Source organism: Triturus cristatus, chromosome 7 (assembly GCF_964204655.1).
Source record: "Triturus cristatus chromosome 7, aTriCri1.1, whole genome shotgun sequence".
Taxonomy (NCBI): Eukaryota; Metazoa; Chordata; class Amphibia; order Caudata; family Salamandridae; genus Triturus; species Triturus cristatus.
This window is the reverse complement of record NC_140590.1, coordinates 573,646,223-573,667,368: the sequence shown is the minus strand read 5'-3', so window position 1 is coordinate 573,667,368 and position 21,146 is coordinate 573,646,223. Positions and strand designations below refer to the sequence as shown.

General features: G+C 46.7%; 1 protein-coding gene across 13 annotated transcripts in view; it reads right to left on the bottom strand.

The window, feature by feature from the left end:
• SPATA20 (spermatogenesis associated 20) overlaps positions 1–21,146 on the bottom strand; it is a 2,191,885-nt gene that overhangs the window by 1,586,870 nt on the left and 583,869 nt on the right. For all 13 annotated transcript variants that reach the window (XM_085617132.1, XM_085617125.1, XM_085617126.1 and 10 more), the window contains one exon: positions 4,123–4,277. In XM_085617132.1, coding sequence (XP_085473258.1) covers positions 4,123–4,277 — 155 coding nt within the window. The remainder of the gene's footprint in view (positions 1–4,122; positions 4,278–21,146) is intronic.

The following is a 21,146-nucleotide window of genomic DNA, read 5'->3' as shown; positions in this document are numbered from 1 at the left end:
GCTGTAAATACCAGATGTGAGCGCGTAGCTGGTGTCTGGATTTGTGGTGAATGCATTGGTCTTGGTGCTTATGGTGGAGGAGCAGCTGTTGCAGGCTCTGGAAACCTCTTGTAATAGTCTTGTAGCATATGCTGGGGATTATTGACCAGAGTCCGTGGCATCTGAACAGACTCTTCGTGCTGGTCCTGTTGACCATCACCATAGTACTCACCGTCTTATTACTATGATTGTTCCTCTGGAGTATAATATTGACTCCATAATATTAATCATCGTCTTCATCATTCTCCTGACACTTTACATATAATTCAGAGGGACTATGTGCTACCCCAAAGGTGCCCTTATCCTCTGATTAGTCTCAGAGATGTGCAGGTGGGAAAGGTGAAACCTTGCTTGGCAATGTATAAGCTGGCAATATTTGCTCTGTAAAGGATCTTTCTTTTACAGAAATGATTGCTAATGGCATCAATGGTGTCAAATATATCAGTGGTGTCAATGAGATCAATGGTGTTAATGATATCAATGATGCTTTCGTCAACAATGTCGCATAAGTTCCATCAATAATGAGATCTTCAACGGAGGTGTTGTTGTCAATGGGGCACCCGTCGGCGTGGACAGCATTGACGGGGCACCCGTCCCGTTATCATCAACGGGGCTCTCATCGCTGGGATTGTCGTCGGCGTAGCCATCATCAGTGGTGTCGTCGTCGAAGCTGCTTTTCTCTACATTTTCTTTGATGTCTTCTTGGTCGACAGTGCCGTTGAGAGAATTCTCACAGTCATTCTCATCGTCTAAGCTCTCAGTGAAGACGAGAGAATCATAGTGGTTGACTCTGAAGTAAAGGTTGATGCTGTCATAGTGGTAGTAACCATTGATGTTGTCATCGACAAGGTGATCGATGGTGTTGCCACCGGGAACTCAAATTGAGAGAAAAAAAACATTTTTAGTGGTTTAGCCATTAACGGAAGGGATCTGGATGACTTTTTTAATTGTGCTTCCTTCAGTGAATGAATGAATCGTTTTTGAGGTACATTTCTCTTTTTTTGAAGAATGTGTATGTTCCTCTGATCTTTTTGAAGGACCCATGGTGGGTCTTGTTCATTCTCATTTTAGGTGATCCTGGAGACACTCCTTCGCGAGACCTATCCCTCTTACAGAATTTTACAGTCTTTGAGGAATCATCACTCTCCTCCTCAGAAAGTGTGTTTTCTTTAGATTTTAATTTCTGAAGCCAAATCAGTAACCTTCACTCTATGTCATTCAAAGTTTTTTGAGAAAAAATGTGGCATACCTTTAAATTATTATTATTATTTTTTTATTATTTTTTTTTTTTAGAGTTTTATATAGCACGAACTCGACCTGAAGATATCAGGTATCAGAACGCTTTATATGAGCACCAGTTTAGTTACAGAAGGATACATTCATTCATGTTAGGGACAGGGAGATTAAGTGATTTGCCCAGAATCACAGGATGTGGAGCTCCCTGTCGAGATTCGAACCCGGTTTCTCAGCTCTGAGGTCGATCGCTCTAGCCGTAAGGCTATATCCTCTACCTTGCAATACTTCACCTTGTATTCAGGATGGAGACAGTAGATGCACTCCTTGTGTGGATCCTCTAAAATCGGGTGGAAAAAAACATTTAAAGCAACTCTTAAATAAAACGTGCCACAAGTATTGATTTAAACACAGAAGGTTAATCAGACACACACATTAAGGTGGGTAGGCCTGCCAGACAGCTATGGCCATGCAAGGGACAATGCAAATATCAAGATGTCAGAAAGGCAAGATTCAAAGTAGCTGATACCTTCCAACTTGCAACACTGAACTAACTTAGCCCAGCCACCTGCATAGATAGACCTGATGATGGGCTTCCTGGCTGCCAAATTAATGTCCGCAAGTTCATCAGAAAAGCAAAAGGACTCTACCTGCTGTGTACAAACACATGTGTTTGAGGATTGTGTTGGAGTGCATGACCATCCTTCTGCGAGAGCAGGTCCACTTTACATGGGTGAGAAAGGGGCAGATGAGCGTGAGGGCCAACAGATAAGCACACCAGATCCTCTGAGGCCAGTCGGAACTGATCACAATCAGGTGTTCTCTATCCTCCTGTACTTCCCAAAGCACTTTTGGTAGAAGCGTGATCAGCTGAAATGTATAAAGCTTGCTCAAGACCACTTGAACTGGAGGGCATCTCCCAAGGAACTATTTAAAGAGAACATTGTGGCACAAAATTAAGGACATTTCCTGTTCTGTGCTGTGGTGAAGAGATCCACAAATGAAAAATACAATCTAGAGAAGAACACCACCTTCACTTTGAGGAGTTGCTTCCACTTGTGATCTCTGCTGAGAGGCGAATGAGGGTAATGAGGGTATCTGTCCTAATATTAACAGAGCCTGGTAGGTAAGCCGCTACCAGGAAGATTCCCCACCTCCGAGCCTACGGATAGTATTGAGATCCCACAGTAAACCTCAGATAAAGTCTGCAGACAAGAAGGATTGGAAGAAGGAAATAGATTTCCTCAAGAACCAGGCACACCAACTAGTCTCACACATTGAGGCCGAGTGCCTCCAACTTTGACACAGCAGTGTGACAGCTGTGCCATACATCAAGTCAAGGCTCTCTGACTTCCGATAAGAAGGTACCATAGGGAAGGCATTCGGGTCTGCTTCAGTTTTAGGAAAGATATTTGACCTAGTTACTTTCTAATGATTTTGAGGAGACACAGAGTGCTCCAGACACATGTCGATGAGTGGAAAAACAGGATCTCACACCAATGTTCCAGTTGAAGCCTAATATACTCCAGTGTTGTCATGACTGGACTGGATGCATAGTTATGGCTGAAGCCACATGCTGCCACCTGGCAACACTTCAAATCTATTACTAAGAAAAAGATTTCCAGTACAGTCTGAAGCATTGAAGGATAATTCATAAGGTGAGTAACCTGCGGGAAGATGTATTCCTTACAAATGTCCATGCCCTGTCCACTGGCTAACACTCTGTTAAGAGGGGCCTCAAACTACATCCAGCATTGGAGGGAAATGATGGCTGGGTGATTGAAACTGTCAACAATACATACACTAAATTTCAAGTAGTAGCTCAGTTGAGTTACATTCAATCATACCTACTTCAATTACATCTAGTGCCTTTCATGTGTGACAATGAGGTAGGAGGTAAAGACTAATACAGAGACCATAAACTCTTTCCACATTTCTGTCAACAGTGTTTCATCACCCATATGACTAATATTCAGGCTACCATTTACCTGTCCCCAGAATTAATAATTTAGCTTTTTTTAATCAACCATCTGTAAACCGAAAAAATGCCTGTTATTTCTGTACATGTTAATTAACTATGATTCGCCTTTTTTCTGATGTCGGCAATTAATTGGTAGAACGTTCCCCTCTCTCAAAAAAGGGAGCACTTCACTACTCTTTCTAGTTTACGCATCGGCCAACGGGATTGGGAAGGTTTGGCGTTTGACTCCCAAAAGGCTGGGCAGGAGATTAGATGATAGAGTTGGACTACTCTGTCCATCCCAGTCTGACTGTCAATTCATAATTCTGGCCTGCAACCTCTCTTCAAGGCAACTAACAGCCAGTTGTGCTCAGACTTAGAGGAATTAAAGAGAGAGGCAGATTAGTCTAGCCCCATCTTCCCCTCTGGCCTACTGAGGATCCTGTCTCACTCTTCCTTGTCAGCTTACTGAAGGCCACCTGGGCACTATGAAAGGGCTGGACATTAAGGACAAAAGACCAGAAAATGGCAGGCTAGTTCATCACCATCCTCTTCTTTCCCACTCTAATTACAGTCTAATGGTATAATTAGACCACCCCTCCTCCCCATTCAGCTCATCAACAGCCGGTCAGAGAGGATGAAATGGAGGGACAGGGCTGTCAATATGTAGAGGAAGAGAGCGAGAGAGATTGGACTAGTCTTCTCCATTCTCAGTCAGTTCACCTCCTCCAGCTCTAGGTATTAAGAGAAGCCAGTGGTACATGCAATCAGTTGGTAGAGAAGGTCCCCCAAACCTTCGTTTAATTCAACATCAATGTTTCTAGCTACAGGTTTACCTTGAACAATGTTTTTTGATTAAAATTATTCCTATACAATTTTGAGACATGTACCTGTACGAAGGTCATGTAGACTTTATCCACATCTGGCCGTTCTTCTCGATCAACCTTTATAGAGACAAAGTGCTGGTTCATAATCCGTCCAATATCTTCATTCTCAAATGATTCACGTTCCATGACATGACACCAATGGCATGTAGAATATCCAACTAAAATCAGGAAATCACAATGAACAAGAGGACCACAAAGCTTGGACAACCCACATGAAAATATGCACAACGCTACAGGCATTAACAATAAAATGGTGCACAAAGAGAACAAATACAATATAGAGAGAAAAAGAGCAGCAAACAGTAACAGAAACGAGAACAGTACAAAGAGAAGAAAGCACTCAAGAGAAACATGCAGAGCATAGAGAGATAACAAAGGCAGAGAGATAATAAAGGCAGAGGGAGGCAGGCAGGAGAACAAGGAAACCTGTGAAAGAAGTATGACCCTGGAGAGAGAGGAGGAAGCATGGCCCAATGAGAGGCAACAATGGAAAGAAGGAAGAAATTAACACACAGAGAGGAAAAGTAGTAAAGAAATACAGTAGCGGGCCACGATACAAATATGAAGAGCAGGAAATACGATTAGCATATAAAAATTTCTGGGGCGATATTTTGGGAGCTTTTCAACCCCTCTTTTCTGTCCGAGTATAAAAAACTGCATGATTAGCAAGATTAGCACTGATTGAGTCAGTTTTGCCCTCAAAATAATCAAAAAACTAGTTACGTTTATCTGAGGAAGTTTAGAATGCTGGAGAGTACTCTGTTGGCTCTTTAATAATAGTAAAAATAACTGCTGAAATTTTGGGAACCGTAAAAAACATGTCAGCAGTGTAGGCGTGCTTCACTTTCTTAAATTAAACATTTGCCATTTACGTTTGACCACTCCAGTTTACCGAGAGTAAGAAGCGTCTGACCATGCGCTTCATCGAAGCAGACATTTTTAGAGTGGGGCATTCTTTGGAGTCTGGTTCGCGCGGGGACTAAATCACTCTGTAAACTGGTCAGATGGGTAAATGAAGACATTATTTCAGATGTAAACTTAATTTGGTCACAAAATGCTAATTCGTCAGAGAAAGCTTTTTTCCAGTTTCGTACTTAACCCTTGCATATAGGACTATTGGCCAGATTTGGGGCGAGATTACACAACCAGACAAACATTGGCAAAGTCTATAGTTCTGACGGTGGCCACCAGACTTTTGGCTTTATCAATGCTTGTTTTGTTTGACACGGTTATTGTAAGAATTTATTGTTGGGAGAGATGCTGCGCCCTCGCCAATGGAAAAAAAAAATTGCTATGAGGAAAAATATTTTTGGGGCTTCAAAAAAACACATTGACATAGTTGCCTCTGGCACTGAAGGGAACTATTTTGTTTGTGGAATGCGCCTCGAGTGAAATTCGGCCAGTCACAGTGAAGTTAGCAATAGCATTAGTGAGCTGACCCGTTGCCCGATTCTGTATGCTGAGGTGGGCGGAACAAAAATGTGAATGACAAACAACAGACCAATGGGCGGGGAGGTCTGGCTGAAGCCCTTCCAGGTAAGTTTATTATACATATAATTGTACTTAAATCAAAAGGTCTTGGCTATCGTAGACCTAAAAAAAAAGTTGCAATGCAATAGGTATCGAATTTGCAAGAGTTGGAGGTATTGGCGTTGTAAATGTGAATGCTTTTTACTTATGTGTTTTCGGGTGGAGTGTAATGTAATGGGGTGTTGGGGTGATTGGTGTGGCGTTGAACTGTGTGGCGCTGAGTGAAATTATTCTGATTTTAATAGTTTAGCATGCCGTGGAGTATACTTATGTAGATTGTTGCTAGGTGGTCAAGTTTGGTTTTATGTGGCATTGTGGTTTCTAAAGAGCACTGAAGGAAGGCAAACTGTACACAGCAGTATGAAGGCAGAGTCCGACTGAATGTGAGGTTGGCACTCCCATTCTGTTTTAGTCTAACACTTCTATTGTTGATGCCAGACAACATAGGAATGCCAGTGTAAAGAAGTCGCTCTTGAGGAGTTTTTTGAAAAGGGGAGGTGAGATTTTGCTCTCAAGTTGGGATTTCAAGAATTCTGGGCCCTGAATGTTCAGGAACCTGCTTCTTTTTTGTACGATAAGGTGTACATTTGCTAATGATAGAACCTCGAATCCTTTCTGATAATAGCACAAAGCATATGATGAGATAATACAAAGGAAATAACACGAGAAGACCAAAAAAAATGTACAGAGAAAATGCAGCAACAAAAATAGCAACCACCACGTGTAAAAGGTTACAGCAACACAATGGTGGCTCATTAAGTGAGTTCTGCATCCCTGAGAACATGAAATACAACTCAGGCATGTTTCCTTTGTCCCCTCTACCACACCCCTAACCAGATGCTGTCTCTGCAGGAGAAAGGAGGAGGGCTGGCACTTTATGACAAATGTTGCTAAAGTTAATAAAACTGCATTGAATGTGCTTTCTGAACAGAATACGTTCACCTGATGGGAGTTTATTTTGAAAATAAACTAACAGGAAGGATTTCTGTTTTGCTTTTTAAGTACATATGAAAATGCTTCCTAAAAATGCATTCCATGTCGGTAAATAAAAAGCAAAACAACAATCCTTCCTGTTAGTTTATTTAAACAAGCATTTGCAATGCAAATAGGTCTCGCATTTGTGAGTTAGAGCTATTGACGTTGTAAAGGGCAATGTTTTTTACCTACACGTTTTATTTTTGGAGTGAATGTATGTAGTGTGCAAACTCACTTGCAAAGGTCCAGCACTTCGTAATACATATATTGAAAAAGACGCAAAGTGTGGATTGTGTCAACATTCGCTTGGCACGTACCTCATGAGTGAAGTGTCGCCACACATGCACACCGTGGTGCTTTACTAATGCGAAACTCATTAATATAAGTAGTGCTTACAGACTAACCAACGCGATTTGGATCGGAGCATGTGAATCCGAATCCCGGCTTCTCTTTCATTTTCTAGACTATTTGACTCACTCTCCTGCATCTTGGTTATCCTCCAAACACTGGGAGGCAATGAAGTTTGCCAAGGGGGCAGGGGGGCTTCGGGGGTACATCAAAATGTATTAATTGCCTAGTTGTCAAAGGTCGCCCGGTGCTATTAGTTAAAAGTGTGCAGATATCATTAAGATATTAAGAGTACTTTACTCGCATCTATGAGAAAATCGACATTAACTAAACAAAATGCCAGAATGCGTGTCAGTTTTCACAGTGTTTTAGACAGTACTGGTTGCTTAGTTTCATTGCATTAATTTTTGCATTTATTCTTTTACACAGCATCCAAAGTAGGTTACCTAACCCCAAAGCTCCGAGTTGTTAAATGACCCATAGAAGGGAGTGTTTTACAGTTGAGCAAATGTGTCCAAATGTAATTTTGGAGGTGCCATGGAATGATCAGCCAATTAGGTACTCGATGAGCAGGTATTTAACTACACGTTCAAAACGTACGGTATTGTGGCTGTTGTTTGTTTGTACACAACCACCTCTCTGAATGTGTTTATTAACACAGAGCTCCATCTACCAGACAGTGTTCACAGAGGGGCGACTAAAGCACAGAACAAAATGTATTCATTTATCCTGAGTGTGAAGGCACCCCGAAGGCTTAGGTGCCCGCCCGGAGAGGTTAGGGCTTCTACAGAATCTGCGGTGCTCCTCTGCACCAGCAGGGCACAGCTCAGAATCTGCCGCCTCTACTAAGAATAGGTGAGGGGGATGAGGTTGGGGCATGCAGGAGTTGCCGGCAGATTTCCAGGTTATTGAAAGTGATGATTCTGACGTGAGGCAATGGAAACTGACTTTGTCTGTACCAGTCTATTTCTCTACCATCTACCGGGCTCACTGTCATGTATCTATTCATCTCTCTTTGTTAGAGGTGCGCGAGACAATATATTAATTAGCAGGTAGAGCCAGCCGGAGACGAGCCAAGCGTATACGAGCCAGTGGGCGAGCCGTGAAAATGATCGGCATGTTAATCATACAGTAAATATGATGTAAATGTGCGATAATGTCTCTTCAGAGTGCAAAACAGTGCATTTCTTTGGCGCGTCACCTCAGTACACAAGATTATTGCACTGAATTGAGAGGAAGTTATTAAAAGTGCTTATTTTAAGCATGAGTTAAAACACTGCCGCTCCTCCCGCTCGACAACAATGTCATTTGTGAACTAAGAGGCGTCAGTTGCCATGCATACCCCGAATGTTGCCTAGAGTCTTATAATATTTAGAGTAACATTAAAATCTAGTTCATTAAACACGAGAAGTTTTTGTACAGCACGCATCTTGAACTCGCAAATTTCAAGATGGCAATAATAATGATGAAAATGGAAGTGCCGGCAGGCAAGAAAACACGAACGGGAGTGGGGGGGGCGGGGGACGGTGAGGGTGAGAAGTCACAGACTGAGGGAGGGGGCGGAAGGGTGGGGAGACAGGGAAGAAAATAGTGTTAGAAGTTAAGATCTGGAAGGATACAAATGATGAATGAGGAGGGACTAACAAGCCTCAAACCAATCGGAAGACAGCATTTAAGACAAAAGCCAATGGGCAGAGAGCGGGCAGAGATTCCACACTACAGAATATATTGCATGCCTCACAAAGCAATGGCAGCGCATTCGCGCTGCAACGCTAGGCGAGACCTAAACATAGTCTTGTGTGGTGAACGAGTTGTGTTTAGAAAGTGCATTGAATGCATGGACTGCATGGGATGCATTTACAGAGGCTTGATGGCCGGTATAATGAGGCCCGGAATAAACTATTTTTCATTTGCTATTGTGTTTATTAAGGGGAAGGTACCTACATGGCTCATTTGCCCTATCTTCAAAGCCGCTGGGAAACATTATCCAGAGCAGTGTTGTCTCTTCCGGTGCAGCAGGGGCAGAACGAAGAAGTTGGAGGAAATAAAGCCAAGTGCTCTGAACCTCCCACCCGATTCCGGAGAGTTGGCATGTAGGGTCCTCCTGCCTGCCATATCTGTAGGTGCCCTCGGTTAGTGTTTTTTACTCAAAAGAAAACGTGCAAAGCAGGCATTTATTTGATTACATTAGAGGAAGAATCTTAAAACCTGGTTGTTCAACCAGTGATCCCTAAGGATTTGACCCTCGTCTGCTTTGTCTTAACTTATCAGTGCCAAGACGCCTCCGGGTATCGTGCACTTTATAAGATTTTTCATTCATTCACTTATAAAATGTTGACAACAATGTTGTGCACGATGTTTACACCGGCTCCTCTCTACTTGCACTAATTATCAAAAACGTGATATCCCTATAACATGTTTTTACTGGGATGTACTGCAATGTTTGTGATGTAACAGAGACTTTACTCTTTTTGCTGTACACTCAGAGGGGTCGAGTGCAGACGGGGTGGAGGTGCCAATAGAACTCTGTCAATTAGCAGCACCAAACGAACTCCCGTAGGCTGAACACAACATTTAAAAAACACAGGCAGAAAGTGACGGGTGGAAAGCAACAATTAAAAAGCAGATGGTGTGGAGGTGACGAACAACAATTATTTTTAAAAAAGTTCTCCGAAAAGACAGATTAGGAATGTGAGCGTAAGGAAACTGTACTTGGCCGGTGCTCCTCTGCCTTAAACGGAAGTGAAGTATTGGCTGAGAAAACGAGTTAGGAGGCAGACAAGAAGAGTGACACTGAAATAAACCTATGGCAAGTAGGAGGTGGGAAAAAAGTAATTTGTATTCAATACAACAGGTCTTGCAGACAGCGCATGTGCGCTGCCTAAGCGCAACCTACAAAAAAGATCACTAGGTGGACAGACCATGGAAAGCGAAGTGGTAAAACAGATGCACCGACCATTCTCTGTGCATACAATATTCAAAAGTGTGGCACTGATATGAGGTGGGCAACAACTGAATAGGGATAGTATGAACTGTCAGCGAGGCATTATAGCATGATGTACAACTTGATCGAAAAGTTAACGGGTCGGAGGAGTGACAAGCAGACTTCTGCCACATGTTTGTCTATTGTATTACTGTATTGTTTAATTGGTAAAATAACAATAAACAGTGTTATAAGACAAGCATTTGCAATGCAATCGGTCTCGCCTTTGGGACCTTATATGTATTTAGCTATGCAGCACATCAGCCTGGTTGCTGAAACATCCACTGTTCTTTAACATGGAGGAAAAGTAAGCACCAAACTGTGTGACACACCAGGTATGGGAACACATGGAGATAAATATTGCCTTTCAGCGGGAAATGGAATAGTCCAAAGCTCTGTTTTTAATATAAAATCAGGGCCTTCTGTGGTCATATCACTGAAAATACAAGATTTCAAAAATATATTATTGTCTACGGGTGCTCGTGGAAGACAATTTCTATGGACTGCAATCTAGAGAATGCTAAAGTGATTCTGGTATTTTACGGACCTCTGCTGGTCGTTTTTGTTCAAGAAAGTTAAATAGGGAGGAGGAGCCTAGCACGCATCCAAGATGGTCGCGTGAGCACAGGGCTCCCCGGACCCTCGCTGCTCCTCGGAACTTATCCTGACTCTATCCTGACTTGGTTGACGGATTCTGGAAGATGAACGTTGGCTGAACCCTAAACTCTTTTCAGAAACCAAATCGGACCTGGGAGACCTGATCTATGGTGGTTTGAACTTTTGAGGCCCAACTGATGGCTGTGCCCGGTGCGAAGGTGAACTGTGGAGCCGGGGCATAGTTGAACAACAACGGCATCGGGGCTGTGCCGGCGGCCGTCTCATCACTTTCGGTTTCACTTTTGGATCTCTGAGTGGCTGGACAGTGGACTTGCTTTGTGCGGCTGGGTTTTTACTCGGCCTTCGCGTCGTGCCTTTGCCTCCGCCTGAACCCAGTGTGCCCATTGACTTTGATCCTCTCGCACCGCCACATTGCGGTCCCTGGTACGGCTCGTGACGGCTTCGCCCGTGCCACTTTGGCGCTTGCTCGGTGGTCCCCTTCGGCGAGCGTGGTTCCACATGGGAGGTAGAGGGGATCCCGAGAGGCGTAAGACCAAGACATCCCTACGTGGGGGAGCGGTCCAGACCAACAACATGGACCGCTACACTCATGGTAAAGGGTCCCCTGGGACGGCCAGTGTTCTCCCGGATGACGCAGGGGGTGTTCCGTCCGCCCCTCCGGATTTGTCCCTGCAGGACATCATGGGCGCCATTAATGGCATCAAGGAGACCATCGCTCAGCAGTACGAGGCCTTGGCCCGTAAAATCGACACGGTGGCCATTGATGTTACGCTAATTCGGGCGGATCTCTCTAAGACCAATGAGAGGGTCCAATCGCTGGATTTGCGGACGTCCACCCTTGGTACGGATGTGTCGGACCTGCAGACTGCTCTCGGCGACCTCAAGTCGACCAACGACCTGATGGCCCGGCGGCTGGAGGACTTCGAGGGACGGGCTCGACGCAATAACATCCGCGTCATAGGTGTTCCGGAGACCTCCGACAATCGCCCGGTGGATCTTATGGTTGAGGAACTCATCCTCAAACAGCTTGCCCCCGCTGGCCTGAGTAAGTTCTTTGCCGTGGAGCGGGCCCATCGAGTCCCAGGCGGTCGGCCGCGACCGGGAGCTCCCCCGAGGCCTATTGTCGCAAAACTTTTTCACTACAGAGACCGAGATGCGATTCTGCAGGCCTCACGGGTACATGGCCCGGTCCGATATGAGAACTCATCCGTTAACTTTTTCCCGGACTTCACCCAACTGGTCCAGAAACAGCGGATGGGTTTCCAGGGGGTGAAGCGCCGTCTCCGGGACCTGGGTCTTAAGTACTCAATGCTTTTTCCTGCTAAGCTCCGAGTGGAATACGAAGACCGGGCTACCTTTTTTGACTGTCCTGCGACTGTGAGTGACTGGCTGGATTCTCTGCCGGACCGGGGTGACCGGCCTGGGCCTTCTGGTGGTGCCGAGGGTGGCGGGCCTCCTTCGGAGTGACTTATGGTCCTTGACTTTGACATTCTGTTTTGTTCGGCTGGGTTCTACTTCTTTTGTACATTTTGTTTAATTATGATCTCTGTTGGGGGCGGGCAGGGACGGGTCCCTTTCCTCCTCCGGGGTCTTTTCGTAGAATGGGGTTTGTAGGGCGACAGGCACACTGCAAGTTGGGGTGGTTTTCTGGACCGCAGGGGTGCAGGGTGGGGGGAGTTGAATTTGGGGGGGGGTTGGTGGGTGGGAGGGGTTGTTTGGATTTGTGTTTTTTGTTTTCAAGGTGAGGTATTGGCTCTGTTTCAGTTTCAGGTGTCGCGCTATTTGCTGGGGGACCTTTGATCTATTGGAGGGGATGGGGGGGGGACGGGTTGAGACTGATGTCTTGGAACGTCAACGGATTGGGGGATCGTATCAAACGGGGTGTTGTGTTGCAGTATTTGCGTCGTTTGACTCCTGATGTGGTATTCTTACAGGAGACGCATCTGGTTGGTAATGTTTGTCATGCCATGAACAGGGGGGGATACCGACTAGTGGCCCATTCCGGTTTCACCACTGGCTCTAGAGGGGTGGGCATTCTCCTACGATCTTCACTTCCGCTAGAGATCACCAGGGTTGTCCTAGACGATAGAGGGCGCTATGTGGCTCTGATTGGGAGGTGGGAGGGACAGTCCCTTTCCTTGGTTTCGGTTTATGTTCCCCCGGGCCTCCAGAACTCCACCTTCTCAGACTTGGATCGTATGCTGCTTGAGCTTCCTGACAGTTTTTTGCTTATGGGTGGGGATTTTAATTCGGTTGTTTCGGGTGATTTGGATCGCCACCCGCCCAGGGCCCTCCCTGCTGCCCAGGCGTGGCTCGGCGGACTCTTGGATACCTTCGGTCTGGTGGATTGTTGGAGGTTAATGCATCCTACACAGTGTCAGTACACATTTCACTCTGGGGCCCATGGGAGTCTCTCCAGATTGGATTATTTTCTTATGCCCGCGGCCCAGACTGCCCGGATTCGAGAGGTCAAGCACTTGGCCCGGGGTATCTCTGATCATTCCCCACTGTGGTTGCTTTTCGACACCGGGATGCGGTCCGCTGGGCGGATCGCCCCTATTAACCCTTGGTACTTGCGAGACCCCAAGATTCGTGATAGCCTTGTTAAGTCGATTGATCAGTATTTTCTCGAGAATGAGGGGTCGGTGTTGTCCTCAGTGTCCCTGTGGGAAGCCTTCAAAACAGTGCTCCGCGGGCATGCCCTATCCCAGATAGTGGAGGCTAAGAGGGTTAAGAATGAGGCGGTGGTGAAGCTGGAGACTGAAATATCGGGGCTGGAGGCGGCTTTGGAGACGGGTGTCACTCAGGATGGGCTTCATGCCCTCAGCTTGCAGCAGTTTGAATATAAGTCTCTTGTCACTGACGCTGCCAAGAGCATGTATAGGGAGCAACAGGGTAGGTTGTATGATGCCGGGGACAAGGCGGGTAAACTGATTGCTTGGTTGGATAAGAAGGAGAGAGTGAATCGTGTGGTCTCGGAGCTTCGGGTTTCGGATGGAGTGTGTTTGACTGACCCTGGTGAGATTGTGGAGTGTTTTGCTGACCACCTCCGGGCGGTGTACTCCCCGGTGTCTGATAGAGATGAGGATGACTCTCGTCTCTTGCTGCGGGATATTGCCTTGCCCGGCCTATCCGTCGAGGACCGTGAGCAGATGGATGCCTCCCTGTCTGTCGCCGAGATTGCTACCGAGATTCGTTCCCTTCGCTCGGGCAAGGCTATGGGCCCCAACGGACTGCCGATTTAACTGTATAAACTACGCCCGGATAAAATCGCGCCCTTCCTCCGTCGTATGTTTCTGGAGTCGCTCGAGCGGGGTTCCCTTCCTGACGACCAGCGTTTGGCTACTATAGTTGTTATTCCCAAGGACGGTAAGCCACGAGACCGCTGTGCCTCATATAGGCCTATCTCCCTACTAAATGCCGAACCGAAAATCCTTGCCAAGGTTCTCGCTAATCGCTTGCTGGGAGTTATCTGTGATTTGATACATCCGGATCAATGCGGCTTTATCCCTCATCGTAATACCGCTCTCAACTTGCGGCGTCTACATTGCGTCCTCGCTAGGGCGGAGTACATCTCTGAACCGGCCATATTGGTTTCCTTAGACGCCACGATGGCCTTTGATACCATCGAGTGGCCATTCCTTTGGGCCGTATTGGCGAAGTTTGGCTTTGGGGAGGGATTTATTGGTTGGGTGAAGCTCCTCTATGCTGGTCCAATGGCTCAGGTGGTTGTCAATGGGCGGGTTTCTCGGCCCTTCGCGCTCGGGAGGGGTACTAGGCAGGGGTGCCCGTTGTCCCCTCTGCTCTTTGCTCTCGCCTTGGAACCGCTCGCTGCCTGGCTCCGCTGGGAGCCCTCGATCAGAGGGATCCGGTGGGCCCCGGGCTTCGAGGATCGGGTCTCGTTGTACGCGGATGATATTCTTCTGTACCTCACCTCGCCGCGGAAGTCGCTCAATGTGCTTTTTGATGTCCTTACTTCCTTCGGGAGAAATTCGGGTTTGATAATTAACTGGTCCAAATCTTGCGTGTATCCTATCTCCGGTGGCCTTCCTCTCTTGCCGCCTCGGCTTCCGATCCAAACATCTCAATCCGGCTTTGAATACTTGGGGGTATACGTTTCGTTGGATCCGGCGGTCCGCTATGAGCAGAATCTCCTGTCTCCCCTCCGGCGTTTGAGGGCGGACACGGCTCGGTGGTGTAAGTTGCCCTTGTCTCCACTTGGTCGCGCAGCACTGTTTAAAATGATGTCCCTTCCCAGATTTCTTTACGCTCTCCAGAACTCCTTCGATATCATTCCGGCGGCTTACTTTAGGGAAGTGGAGAGTTTGCAGAGGAAACTGGTTTGGGACGGTCGTGCGCGTATCGCTTTGGCAAAGCTGACTCTTCCCTGGTATGACGGGGGCATCGCGCTTCCTGACATTAGAAGGTACTATTGGGCCTCCCAGCTGTCTGCCATTAACCATGCTACGTACGCTCCTGGCTCGAACCCGGCATATGAGATGGATAAATTCCTGCTTCCCGGCGGTAACTATAACAGAGCGCTTTACTCTCGATCTGCCGGAAGGACCCTCACGGGCCCTACTAGGATTGCGGTACGTGTGTGGAAGGCGGCGAATGTAGCTGTGGGCTGGAGTGAGCGGTTAACGTGTGCTACTCCTCTATTCGCCTCTGAGCGCTTGGGAAGCCTCTGGACAACGAAAGGCTTTGAGCACTGGGATACGATCGGCATTAGCAGAGTGGGGGACCTATGGGTTAAAGGCGCGGTTAAATCCTTCGCGGCGCTTCAGAGCTAGTACGAGCTTAGTGAAAGGGAGTTCTTCCGCTATGCCCAGGTTCGGCACGCCCTACTCTCGGTCTTTGGGGAGGGGACCACGGTCCCTGTTTCTTCGCCTCTCGAGGACCGTATACTCGACGGACACGTCCCCGACAGTACTATCTCCCTGATTTATAAAAAACTAATAAATAATCGGGCTGATCTCTTGGTGCGTCTTCGGGAGGCATGGACGGGAGATGGGGTGGAGTTGGACGACGAGGACTGGCAGTCTGCGCTGTCATCCCCTAAGGAGGTTGCCATCCCGGCCCGTCTCCGTCTGGTCCAGCTTAAGATTCTCCATCGTGTCTATGTGACGGGTCCCCGTTTGGTCTCGATGGGGTTTTCTGACGACGGGCTCTGTAAGCGTGGCTGCGGGCTCAGTGCCACCTTTCTCCACATCCTCTGGGAGTGCCGCGAGGTGGTGGAATATTGGCGCCAGGTGCATGATGTTATGAAACGAGTCACTGGGGTCGCTCTGCTGCCGGAGGTGCGCCGATGTGTTCTGAATGTGTGGGAGCCCAATGACTATAATGCGGCCCAGGCTCGGTGGGCGGCCCTTGGGAACATGATCGCAAAGAGAGATATTGCGCAGCTTTGGGGTTCCCAACGGCCTCCCACCGTGTCCGTATGGAAGGAGAACATGGACTGGTGCATGTTCAGGGAGAAGACGGTGTATGTGGCTCGTGGTAAACCGGGGGCGTGGGGTAGAATCTGGGGTCAGTGGAATGTGTATCGAGGGACTATCTGTTCTCCCCCCCTGGTGGATACGTCTGAGGTTGCCTTGTCCCCCTGATCCTTGAGGGTTCCTTGCTTACTCTGTTCATCTGAGTATAGATTTGGTTTTCCCGTGGCCCCCCCCTCCCTCTCAGACCCCCCTTTTATTGACCACCCTAGGGTGGTCCTATGTGGAGTTCCTCTGCTATGGTTAGACGCCCTTTCAATGTTTTTCGCCTTGCTTTTTGTTTTTCTTTACTTTGGTTGATAGTTATGTAAAAATGGTGTATCCTGACTTCCTTTATGTGCAGCTTGATCTCCTGTCATTTAGCGGAGCCCCTGCGGGCCAGTCATTGTTTTTGAACTGCTTGATCATTTCTGCATACTAGCGGCCGGCCCGGGAGGTTGTAGGCCCGTGCTTGTACCCTTTTTCTCTGCACAATTAAATTTTTATAAAATTTAAAAAAAAAACAAAAAAAAGAAAGTTAAATAGAGGCAGTTGCCAGAAAAATGAAAAAAATAAAGTCCCTTAGCAGAAAGCAATTCTGGTATTTTACTGACCTCTACTGGTTGTTTTCTATCAAGACAGTCAAATAGAGGCAGTTGAACAGAAAAAAAGTCCCTAAGCAGAAGCAGACAAGACCTAGGGATGATCTTCAGAGCCCACAAAGTACATACTCATATAAGTATATACTAAAGTATATACAAAAGGTCTTGAATGCTCGGCCTAAAAAAGACAGCATTTCTTTGAATTTCATTTGTTCGGTGTTAGTTAAAGGGAAAAAATTCATACTTGGCTTTTCCCTAGAGTGCAGGCTTAGAATAGCAACTAGCTAGCCAGGAAGTATGGTGGTAGAGTATTTGTACCGCAGCGCCAGGATGCCCGTAGGGTTACAGAGCGCTTTATAAGTCTAAAATGCATACATACATAAATACATCAAAGAGTATATTGAAATAACCTTATACAATGTTACTGGGTTTTATCGGAAACCACTTCTGTCGAGTACGAGGATAAGAGGTCAATAGCTTTCTTTTTTTTTTTGATATAACAATTTTTATTATTAACATTCATCACTTGCTTATTTATAGCAGTACTCATTCCTTTACAGAATTGAAAGTAGACAATATTATGTACAAAATATCAATCCCACATTACAGTTCAGTGTCTCTTTAGCGCAATTTCCAGTTCCACTGTTGGTGAGACACACAGTTCCCCCGATAAGCATTCCAGGTGCTCCATTTTCTGTCCCACTGTTTAGGACAACCCCTAGTTTTGTAAACTTCCTTTTCGGCCACCATGCATCTGTCCATATCTGCCACCCATCCTATCACCAGTGGTCGTCCTGCTGCCCCCCATTTTATTGCAATGGCTCTTTTGACTAATGTGTATCCCAGGGTGGTGAATTGTTGCTCTATGTCCGTGAGATCGGTTGCCTCCCAGATATTCAGGATCCCGAGTGAAGGTGTGAGAGCGAGTTGTTTCCCCTGCGCCTCCTGCATTTTTCTAGTGGCCCCTTCCCATAGGTGTCGAATCAGGGGGCGATCCCATAGTACATAATAAAATGTGGCTATTTGGTTACATCCGTGCAGGCAAAATGCATCTTGTCTGGTTCTAGTGAGGTATGTCCTATGTAAGATTCTCAGCTGAATCAGCCGGAAGCGTTGGTTTATGGCCGCCTCCCTTGGGGACATCCAGGCGGTTTGCCAGTCCTCATCTTTGATTTGTCCCAAGTCTGCCTGTCATTTAACTCTGAGGGTATGAAAGGGATCTGGTGTGTTATTACAAAGCTTACGGTATATAAGGGTGATGGCCTTGGTCAGGAGGGGCTCCGATAAAAGCTGATCCTCCAGGGGGGACGTGTCTGGTATGGTTGTCAGGTCTGGGAGAGCTGTGTTAAGCGCATGGCAAATTTGTAGGTATCGAAACACCTCCTTTAGCGCCAGTTCATACTTAACCCGCATATCCTTAAACGTAAGTATCTTACCCTTCTGTAGGAGATCTCCAATAGTAGAGATTCCTATGGTGTCCCATCTATCAAACCCCGCTTAATAGACAAGCATCCCCAGTTGTTGAGAGGACCATAGGGGTGTCGCCTTCATCAGTTTTCCCTTCCAGCCCAGGCGTCCAGTAGCCTTATGCCAGATGGAGGTCGTGTGGTCCATTGGCCCTAGTTATTTCCCTTTGCGGGGTCTGGTGTATAAGGCTCCCAGGTACCCATCTCGTAAAGTCTGGTACCGGTCTAATCGGTATGCTGGGTTCGTTGGAAGACCGTATAGCCAGTGGTTGATTGCCACCAGCTGTGATGCCCAGTAATAGTCTTGTATGTTCGGGAGTCAGTGCTTAATTTGTGCCGGTGCTTTCCGGTGCTTAGCACCGGCACTTATTTATCAGGGCCGGGTCTAGACCTGAGTGCACAGCCACAACAAACTTGCATCAACTGCACAACGTGTGTCAAAAACAAAAATAAAATTGACTATTCACAAGTTCTGCGCTCTCGCTCCCAGAGAAGAGCTGAGCCAATAATTAATCCATGCCTCCAGTCAGTGTTGCCGATCGGCAGGCCACTGATTGGGCTGGGTTAGGTCATGTATGGCTGCGACAGGCGCAGCAGCAGCGTGCATGCGTAACCTTTTTTAAATTCCACGCTGCCGGCCCACCTTATTATTACGAGACGAGACGTACACGATTCGATAGATTGATGACCAATGGTTGCTACCTACACAGAACAAACTGTGGTTGAGGCCGGTACCAGTTTTGTGGCACACACTTTAATAGGCGCCACGCCACGGGACGTGACTTCCGGCGGATGGAGTTGAATAAAGTTTTGGCAAGCTTATGGCAGCGCTTCTCGCACTGCGTTGTTCTGTGAAAATCTACATTAAAATTAGCCTATGGCTGAGTGACCCCGCCACCCCCATGACAGCCGCAATGAGGGACTGGCTTAGACCAGAGCACGCCAGCGCCTCTACACGAATCTGCCTGAACTCATAATTGATGCTGGCCGGTGTTTACTGTCATAGTCGTTGCGGCCACGATGTACGAATTGTGTGTGCCCCTCATCTCAATGCAAAGTAAGTGCCTGAATTGTCTCTTTGGGGGCTAAAAAAACCTTTAAATGAATAGCGCTACTAATTTCAGCGCGGACAGTGGCATGCATCACTTAAGAAGTCTGCTCATGTGAACTCGTGCCCTGTTGCAGGCTGTAGACCTGGGCAGGTAGCGGCGCTCCGACCGGAGAGAACATCCCTCAGCTGCTCTTTAACTAGTCGTATTAGGGTTTAGCACTACTACTACTAAAGTCTATTGACTGAAAAGATTTGTGTTGGGGCCCTCACATCCGGTAATCTCGGACCGGGTCCCACATGGGATATAGAGAGGGGCCTAAAATCCAGAAATGCGTTTATTCTTCCTTTTACACAAGATCATTTTTTGGCAGTTTCTTGCCCGTTAATGTCCAGAGTTTTGCATTTTTTCCGAGTCTGGCACTGCGCTGGACTGCTCTCTGCCTGTGTCGGCCTCACCACCTGTTGGATGTCCCTTGTCAACCTGCTGGAGGTGCGCTTTGCAGGGGGTTCCGGTGGCAGCTGAAAATGTTGTGGAAACCTTTTCCCTCTTTATATCTGGAGGCCCTGCTGGTTGCCGTCTGACTGTTGGGGACTCTGTACCATGAGCAGAGAGGTGAGGGGGCATGGGTTCAGACTCCGCTGTGCTGCCTGCCGCAGAGAGCTGGGACGGGAGTGGTGTTTCTGTTGTTGTTCTCTTATTTGTTCGGTGCTTGGTGTATGCTTCCTTGCTGGTTTTCCTGAAAAGTTGACGTAATGGCAGTTATTTTGCCGAGGCAGCAAGTGGTGCTATGGTGGACTATTTGGGGATGTTTACATGGCACTACCAGATTACAGTTCTGAATCCCCTGCTATGACGTGAACTGTTCTTCTATCGCACATTAATTTAGGAACACACAGCACCTCTATTAATACCATATTGCTAGTAATTACAATGTTCGTCATGTTAAACGCTTCATTGCCAGAACTTTGCTTACCCATACACATAGCTGCATGGCAAAACTGCATATGCCCAGATACTTTGAGCTGTTCAATTGTTAATACTTTTGGAAGCTGTTCTCCATATGACTGCATTCCATCGGATCCTTCAGACCTTTCAGGGGTCTGATGGGGTGTGAATCCAGTGGCAAAAAATCAGTGGCAGCAGTTAAACCTTATCACACCCCTCTACTTCCTTCAAAACACCTGAATCTGTGGTCTGACTTCAGCGACACACAGCCTCCAAGCAGAACTCCCATGTATGTAGCCTTCTCACACCTCCTCCTTCTCTCACAACCCCTGAACCCTGGGCCTGTCTATAGCAGAATACAGCCTCCCGGCAGCCACCCTAAATGAAGGCACTAGTTTAGTGCCCTTCCATTTCTGGTGCTTTGCAGCAGTTTGAGGATTGGTTTAAAGTTTCTCATTGCACAAATTAGCGTAATTTTTGCTATCTTTATGTTTCCCCTGTGTTCATTGCTTGATTTTGCTTTCACGAAAGTGTCACTCGTAGTCATTGAATGTCACTCATAATTGCACTGAAATTATGAAAATGTCACACCTAAGCAATCTGAAACCTTGGCAGCTTTGACGCACCAGCAGTCGGGTGTACTATTATCTGAAGCAGCAGAATATCCCCAGAGAAACATATCTTGATTTGCGTGCCTACCTGACTCAGTTATTTTAGCGGGACCAACAGTTGGAAGAGGCTATAGATTTGTGCGTGACAGTGTTTAGTGCTTAGCATGTTTACCATTGGCTGTGCATATGATATTTTACTATGAAACATACAAAGGATGGGATTGGTGTATTATGCAGTATAAAAAGATGTCATCTTGTTTGATAACATGCATGAATCTGCCACTCTAGGAAATAGATGCTCTTTCAAAGAACATACATTATCAGAAAGAAAAGGCTGTGAAGACCTTTGCTTTATCTAAATAAACCTTCAATGTGGCATGATCTGAAATGTTGAGTTGGGAAGACAATTTGCATGCTCTGTGG